Source organism: Microcebus murinus, chromosome 2, assembly GCF_040939455.1.
Source record: "Microcebus murinus isolate Inina chromosome 2, M.murinus_Inina_mat1.0, whole genome shotgun sequence".
Taxonomy (NCBI): Eukaryota; Metazoa; Chordata; class Mammalia; order Primates; family Cheirogaleidae; genus Microcebus; species Microcebus murinus.
The window spans coordinates 102,459,534-102,467,384 of record NC_134105.1 but is presented as its reverse complement, the minus strand read 5'-3'; the positions used below and the strand labels follow the sequence as shown (position 1 = coordinate 102,467,384).

Here is a 7,851-nt window from a genome sequence, read left to right as displayed (position 1 = left end):
ATTTGAGCCAAGTCACCCCCACTCCCATCCTCTAGCTCCCAAGACAGAGCACTCAGGGGTTAAACTGGGATGGGACACAGGAGCACAATCACCAATCACCAGGGGTTCTTCAGGGACAAGGATCAGACAGGGTCATCTGAGAGGAAAAACACCAAGGTCCAGATACTGTGCTCAGGCCCACATAAAGTCAGGGCAGGAATGCAGGGGCCTGTGGCTCCATGCCAGGAGCCAACTTCTGAGGGAAATTGTAGTTCCACAGACAGACAAAAAAGACAAATCAGAGAGACAGAGCCAGACTGGCTCCATCCCATTTATTACAAAATAATGAATACAAATCTGGTATATAGAAGATCTCTGACAGCCCCTGGTGTGCCTGCAATGGCCCCCATTCCACAAAGTCCCTCCCTCAGGCACTCTGTGTACAGAAGGTCTCAGATTCGAAGGTCCCCAGCCAGGAGAGCTCCATACCGGGCAGGTGTGAGGGGCAGGTAGGCACCCACAGCCTGGTCCAGAACATAGAGGGGGTCAGACAATGCACCTGGATCAAAGCCCTCATTTGCCATCCGGACCTTCTGCTGTTTGAAGGTCTCTGTGGTGGCCAAAGACTCCTGGGGAGAGGAGGAGGGGGTTTAAGGGAGTTGAAGGAAAAGGTATTCTGCCCAGTGGGTTCAAGTGAGGGGCCTGAATTTTGCTAAGGAGCAAGTCTGGGAAAAGGGGTTATGAGGTCAAGGTTTAGGAGAGAAGGTGACAGGGAAGAGAAAGAGCCAGGCTGGGAGAAAAAGGGGTACAGGGAAAGGGCCGGGCGCGGTGGCTCACGCCTGTAATCCTAGCTCTCTGGGAGGCCGAGGCGGGCGGATTGCTCAAGGTCAGGAGTTCAAAACCAGCCTGAGCAAGAGCGAGACCCCGTCTCTACTATAAATAGAAAGAAATTAATTGGCCAACTGATATGTATATAAAAAATTAGCCGGGCATGGTGGCTCATGCCTGTAGTCCCAGCTACTTGGGAGGCTGAGGCAGAAGGATCGCTCGAGCCCAGGAGTTTGAGGTTGCTGTGAGTGAGGCTGACGCCACGGCACTCACTCTAGCCTGGACAACAAAGCGAGACTCTGCCTCAAAAAAAAAAAAAAAAAAAAAGGGGGGGGTACAGGGAAAGAAGTGGGGTGAAGAGCACGTGTCTGGGAAGGTACTATTCTTTTCAGGGACTGTGTTATGTGTGGGTTACTTTCTCCAGCTTGGGAGCCATCAAACTCCCAAAGTTGATATATGGGGTAGACTTATGGGGGTGAGGGGTTAGGGTGGGGATGGCTGGTTACCTGGAGCCTTAGGAATCGAGGCCGGGCGTAAGGTGGCAAGTTCTCAGAAACATGGCTGTAGAGCTGCACAAGGTCCAAAGAGTGGGGGGGACGCAGAACCAGGGCTGCCATTCCAGCCCTGCCCTCATGCCCTGGTGAGTGTGGGAGCCAGGGTGAGCCATGCTGTGGCTGGCCACCATGCAGGCTTCATGCTCCTTGCACCCAAGCATTACCAATTCAGAGTGGTGGGCAGGGTGCCTCCCCCACCTTCCATGCCTACTAGGCACCTGGCACAGTGACTCCATAGACGTTCACCTCCTGAAGAAAATCCAGGGCCTCGAAGACCTCTGCCACCTCGGTTGTGGCCACATTCTCCCCCTTCCACCTGTTGGAGAGCAGAGATCTAAAACTGGAAGTTGGGGGTCAGGGCTTTAAGAGCTTGGTGGGGAGACAAAGAGGTCAGAGGTCAGGGTGCCAGGCTGTCATAGCAACTAAATGTTTAGGAGGTCCAAGAATGAGAGATTAGATGAGGACCTGGGCTGAGGTGGGAGGTTAGGGAGTGGAGGTTTGGGTCACAGAGATCAGATGTCCAGGCTGAAGTGTCATGAAGTTATGGACAGATACCTGAAGGTATCTCCAGTACGATCATGGAAGCGAAGAAAGCCTTGGTCATCGCAGATCAACAGGTCCCCAGTGTTGAAGAAAACATCTCCAGGCCGGAAGACGTCATTCAGCAGCTTTCCCCGGGCCAGCTCTGGTCCCCCAGCATAGCCCAGGAATGGGGAATTCTGGCTCACCGGGGCCACCAGCAGCCCTGGCTCACCTGGCAAAGTTGCTGGGGTCAGGAGCAGCTGCCCACTTCACCCAGAGCCTACTTCATCTCAGCCCACTCTACAACTCCAATCTTCTTCTGCCAGCCTCACCCCCACCTGAACACGAACCTGGAGATGTGGCCACGCAGTGCCCCTGGGCATCCCGAATCGGCTCCCCTGTGGTGACATCGTAGCGAATCAAAGAGAAGGGGAAGATGCACTGGGGGAAGGCAGACCAGGGTCATTTCAGCTGCATGAGTCCCCTTCCTGACAGCATCTTGCTGTTCTGCGGGTCTCAGTTTCCTCTCTATCCCTCACCTTATAAAGCCAGGAAGCACGTCCCACAGCACCCCGCTGTCCTGTGTAGTTGAACGTGGCCACGTTGCCCTCTGTCAGCCCGTATGTCTCCAGCACTTGCAGGGGCCCAAAGCGTCGCACAAAACGCTCCCAGGTGTCTGGGCGCAGCCCGCTGCCCACTGCCAGCCGGACCCTATGGCCATGTTCCGCCTTGTTCTGAGAGGAATAGAAGAGGGATGGGAGCTTTAACACTAAGATGCCAGCTCTCCAAAGGGAAATCTTGCTCCCCATTCCCAGGCCCCTCCCACTGTGACCTCCTTCCAATGCCCTTATTCTACACTGCCATTCTTCTCCTTGTTTCTTCTCCCTCTAACTCCCTGATAATTGTCTCTGCCTCCTGTCAAATGTCCTGCTCTGGCCAGGCGTGGTGGCTCACGTCTGTAATCCTAGCACTCTGGGAGGCTGAGGCGGGCAGATCACTCAAGGTCAGGAGTTCAAAAACCAGCCTGAGCAAGAGTGAGACCCCGTCTCTACTAAAAATAGAAAGAAATTAATTGGCCTACTCAAAAATATAGAAAAATTAGCCTGACATGGTGGCACATGCCTGTAGTCCCAGCTACTTGGGAGACTGAGGCAAGAGGACTGCTTGAGCCCAGGAGTTTGAGGTTGCTGTGAGCTAGGCTGATGCCATGGCACTCTAGCCTGGGCAACAGAATGAGATTCTTGTCTCAAAAAAAAAAAAAAAATAATATATATATATATATATATATCTTGCTCCCTAGCAGGATATCCTGACCTAGCCCTGTGTCAGTGGCTCTGCCCAGGAACTGTGCCCACGCACCGGGGGCTGGTTGACAAGGTATCGGCACAACTCCCCGATGTACTGGAACACCGTCACCCTGTGCTGCTGGCAGTCTTCCCAGAACTGACCAGCTGAGAACTTGGACTTGAGCACCACTGTGGCCCCTGCCAGAAGTGGGAAGGGGAGAGGAAGAAGGTGAGGTTATGAGTAGAGAGTGGAGCCCCGACCCCCTCCTCCACCTGGTGCAGTTCCCTGGGAAGGACCAACTGGCAGAATCACCCCTTCAGCAGCCCCAGTTGGCCCTCTTCTTTTCCCAGCTTGCCTTGGAGGGGTTAATGCCCTTTCCTACTTCCCAGCCCCAAATACCCCATCCTCTGCACACACCCTTGCCCCCAAGTCCCACCTCTTCTCTATTTGCCTCTTCCTAGACTGACACAGCCCTTCCCTCCTGTGAACCGTATGGCCTCCTGGTTGCTCAGTCTGTAGGTGAGTGGTAACGGTCCCCACTGCACAGAGCTCCTGGAGAGGAGGGCCCTGTCCTCCTCCCTGTGGAGCCCCTCCCCTGAAGGACTCCCACCATAGTAAGCACTTCATACATGTTTGCTGGAGGAATGAAGGGGGGTGGTAGCAGGGAGACTGACCAATGCCCAAGCAGCCCACAATGCCCAACAGGGAGCCAGACATGTGGTAGAGTGGGAGGGCGAGGTAGATCACATCCTCCTGGCGGACGCCGCACAGCTGGTAGAACCCCTGGCATTGCAGGATCTTCACATGACTGATCCGAGCAGCCTTGGGGAGACCTGTGGGGTGGCGGTAGCGGGGAGATCAGAGGAGAGGTCTGGGCTCCAAACTCTGTCTTCCTGTTTGCCCCCTGCTGGGTTTCCCACAGGAAGAGGCTAGAGGCCTGACAAATTGAGGACAGGACCCACTGTCCTGGAAACATGGGTAGTTTGGGGGAGGTGGAGAAACGAAGAAGGGGTGGGAGGACTGGAGAGAAAGTTTGTTCTGCTGGGATCAGCATCTTTTCGAGGGGGGGAGGGTTAGGAGGTCCCAGGTGCCTTCCTCTGCCTTAGTTTCTGGGAGGTAAGCATGGTGCCCAGCCCTCACCGGTGGTGCCAGAGGTGAAGATGTACAGGCACGTGTCCATCATGCTCTGGGGGGCAGAGAGGTATCCCGGCACCGACCTATCCGCTTCAGCCGACATTTCAGACAGCAAATCTCTGATTCCAGCAGGGTGGGTTCCAGGGCCTGCAGCCCAGAGATGGAGCCCCATGGCTTTCAGGGCTGGCAGGTCAGGCTCCAGGGACTCCAGAAACTCTGGAAAGGGTGCCAAAGTACAGCTCTGTGGCTTGGCCACGACCCAGTAGCCTTCCCCACCCCTTAGCCTATTACCCGCACACCCCCAGTCCCCATCCGCACTGCTCTCGGTGAGGGTGAAGAGTATGGACATCCATAATGGGTCTGGGACCTGAGCTCGAGAATCCCTGGGAAACCAAAGATTCAGCTTTACGGCTTCATAGCCCCACTCACTTCTGAATAACAGGGAGACAACATCCCGGTGACAGGACCAAGCCCTTCTGTGACCCCAGACACGCCCCTTTCCGTGGCTGGCCCCAGCCTAGCCAGTTCGGCTTCCAGCCTTACCTGGCGCCAGCACCAGCGCGCGCGCGCCGCAGCTGCGGAGGCAGTGCAGCAGGGGGCTGCGGCGCAGGGCGGAGGGCACAAAGGCCGTGCGCAGCCCCGCCTTGGCCAGCCCGAACCACAGCCACAGGAACTCTGGGCTGGCGGGGAGGAGCAGCGCCACGGTCGCTCCAGGTGCCAGAGGGACCGCGGCTCGTCCCGTGGCTTCCCCGTCCCCTCCACACTCCGCTAGCGCCGCTGCGTTTCCGGCGCCCTGCGCCGCCCGCTCGCCCCCCCCAGCGCTCCTAGCGCCGCCGCTGGGTCCCCCGTCCCAGCCCAAGGCACGCAGAAAGGCGCGCGCAGCCCGGTTACTCTGGCTCTCCGCCTCGGCGTAGCTAAAGCGACGCTCGCCGTGAATGAGAAAGGTGTGCGCAGGGCGCTGCTGGGCCAGTTGCGCTAGGCGCCAGGCCAGGCTGCAGCCCCCCTGGGGACCTTCCGGGTCGGCGGCAGCCGCGGCCCGCGCACAAGCTCGAAGAGCCCTTTTGCAGCGAAGGGCGCGCACCGCGAAGGCCAAGTCTGCCACGAGCCAGCGCAACTGCGGCCAGAGGTGCAGCTTCAGCAGCAGCAGCGGCAACAGCAGCAACAGGGGCAGCAGCAGGAGGGCCGCCATGGAGCCGGCTTCCTCCACTCGGCACCGTGCGGCCCTGCCGCTCTCGGACACCCCTGATAGTCCCTTCTGAAAAACCCGGGCCGATCGTTCTTGCAGTGAGACCTCGCCTTCTCGGGAGGAGCGCGCGTGCGCTGGCACACGCCCCTTCCCACCCAGGCCCCCGCCACTCCCCACCAGCGGAGAGCGTGAGGGGGGCGGCCCCGGACACCCGGCCCTCCCGGCCTACGCTCCGCCTAGTAGGCGCGCTCTCCCGGACTGCTCGCGGCTCGCACCCTACCAGGTCCTGGGCGGTGCTCGAGCCTTTTCTCTATCCCAGAGTCATTCTCTTTTTAAGTTCTTTCTCCTCTTAGGCAGTTTAGGGATCTGGCTGGACTTTGGAGTCCAGTTCTGAGAGCCAGGGCGTTTGGATACCAGTCCATCTTTCCCTCAGTATCATTTTCACCCCTGATAGAAGAATACCATTGCTCTCTCCCAAGAGAGACTGAACAACTTGGCCCCTGGCCCATTTGGTAATGCAAGTCCCGGCAGGACAGCCAGACCCATACCCTCCCGCCAGCTGCCAACAGCAGCTACCCCAGGGAATGGGTGGGGACTGAGAAGTAAGGGAGAGGTAGAGGCCCAGACAGCCAGATTTCTGGAGGGGCCACGGCGGAGGCCCCTCCCTTTGGGCAAGGGTACAATAATTGGGGCCAGCCAGTGAATGCTTTCCATCCTGATTTTAATTGGCGCAAAGGAAACTGGGGAAGGAAAGAGGAAGGAAAAAGAGGCCTCCAGTGGTTTAGATTTTCAAAGGAAGCAGTAGCAGCTTTGAGGGAGGGGAGACCTTGATTCTGTAAACAGAGAAATTTGCAGCCTGAACAGGAGGAGCTGCCTGCAGTTAGTCCAAACTTCGCTCCTCTCTCCTCAGCCCCCTGCCAACCCCTCTGGACAGTAGGAGAACAAAAGGCATGGCCAACGTACATGTGGACAAGCAAGTGGCCAGACTGTGAAAGGAAGAGGCGCCCCACCCACCAGGCACACTTTTGTCCTTGGAGCCAAGTTGGAGCATCGCTCCCCCATCAAGCAGTAGGCCCTCCAGTAACTGGAGCATACAGACTGAATAAATTAGAGTGAGTACAACAGACATTAGTTTTTGGAAGCCTCTAGTTTCTTGGAGGAGAAATGGGTGTGGACAGACCTCAGCCTACAGGGAGATGGTGCCAGCATCAGTTTCTGCACAGACAGGTCAGTGCCTGGCTCCCACCTCCAGTGGTAGCAGGGAGAATGGGGGGCGGGGGGGGGGCAAAGCCATGTCCCTCCTGCTCTAGACAAAAGGGAGGGCAGGGCAGAAGGGAAAAGGGGGATGTTATGAGGCTACAACTAAGGTGCCAATTAAATCAAGACCACCTGTACATGCACGAGGTCAGTGCCTGATGCCTGTGGAAACTCCAGCACAAAATACATTCTGGCTAGTTTTATTGTCATTTAAAACCAACTTTTAAGACTCGATTATCTCTGCCAAAAAAATAGAAAGAAAAGAAAAAGAAAACAGACCCAAGGAAATGGGACCACTTGACAGTTCTGTGGAACCGGCTTGAGGTGCCAACCTCTCAGGCCAACCCAAGCCTCCAGGGCACACCATGTCGGGCTGTGGCCACCCTTTCAGGTTCTTTCCTGAATGCTTATGACATCTGCCCCCTGGCTGGGAATGGGAAGCCTGACCACTCAGATTAGATAGCCATTTCATACTGGTGCATGGAGGGAATGACCATAAAATGCCTGTTCAGAGCAAATCAAGACCTGAAGGGGAAGCAGGAAGGGACACCTACACATGGAGTCTCTACTGTCATCCTAGTTTCTCTGGCCAGCCGCTCCTTTGTCATTTCCCTTCTCTGTTGAAATGGCTCTTTCAGAGACTGGGGAGGAGGCTAGGGGAGGAGTCAGGGGGCTGAGGACTTCCGCCGTGGTCCTATTTTGCATAACCTCTGGCTTCAGTGAGAACCCAAACATCAGTGGGGGCAGCAGTGTGAGGGGCTGGGGGCCCCAGGAGAGGAGGGGAGGGGCTGGGGCTGCATGGCAGCTTCTCAGGCTGGGCCAGAGGAGGAAGCTCATCCTCCTCACCGGGTGAGCTTGGGATGGAAGAGCGTGGTTCCCCTTTTACCTCCCCTGCCCCTATTAACCTTTGATTCAGCAAGGAGAAGAGGACAGTCCAACTGGGGTGGGATGGGGACCATAGGGCCTCAGTCACTGTCAGAACCCACTGCAGAGGACCCTTTTCGTTTCCGCTTGGTGGGCTTCGGTTTTGTGTCTTCTTCCTCCTGGAAGAGATGGGGCGGGGGAGGAGGGAAATCACTAGCTCCAACTCCACCCACACCTATT

The 7,851-nt window shown here is 56.7% G+C and overlaps 2 protein-coding genes across 2 annotated transcripts in view; both read right to left on the bottom strand.

Moving 5' to 3' along the window:
• Positions 1 to 272: 272 nt before the first annotated feature.
• Positions 273 to 5,627, bottom strand: SLC27A3 (solute carrier family 27 member 3). Its single transcript, XM_012791236.3, has 10 exons — positions 4,848 to 5,627; positions 4,311 to 4,520; positions 3,845 to 4,003; positions 3,243 to 3,367; positions 2,423 to 2,617; positions 2,234 to 2,324; positions 1,917 to 2,115; positions 1,580 to 1,677; positions 1,314 to 1,444; positions 273 to 608 (listed from the first exon to the last, which is right to left on the bottom strand). Exons 1-10 carry the CDS (start codon positions 5,491 to 5,493, stop codon positions 432 to 434), a joined length of 2,031 nt encoding a protein of 676 aa, XP_012646690.3. The 5' UTR covers positions 5,494 to 5,627; the 3' UTR covers positions 273 to 431.
• A 567-nt stretch (positions 5,628 to 6,194) lies between these two features.
• Positions 6,195 to 7,851, bottom strand: part of INTS3 (integrator complex subunit 3) — a 45,382-nt gene continuing 43,725 nt past the window's right edge. The window contains exon 30 of the mRNA XM_012791227.3: positions 6,195 to 7,790. Coding sequence (XP_012646681.1) covers positions 7,713 to 7,790 — 78 coding nt within the window. The 3' untranslated portion in view covers positions 6,195 to 7,712. The remainder of the gene's footprint in view (positions 7,791 to 7,851) is intronic.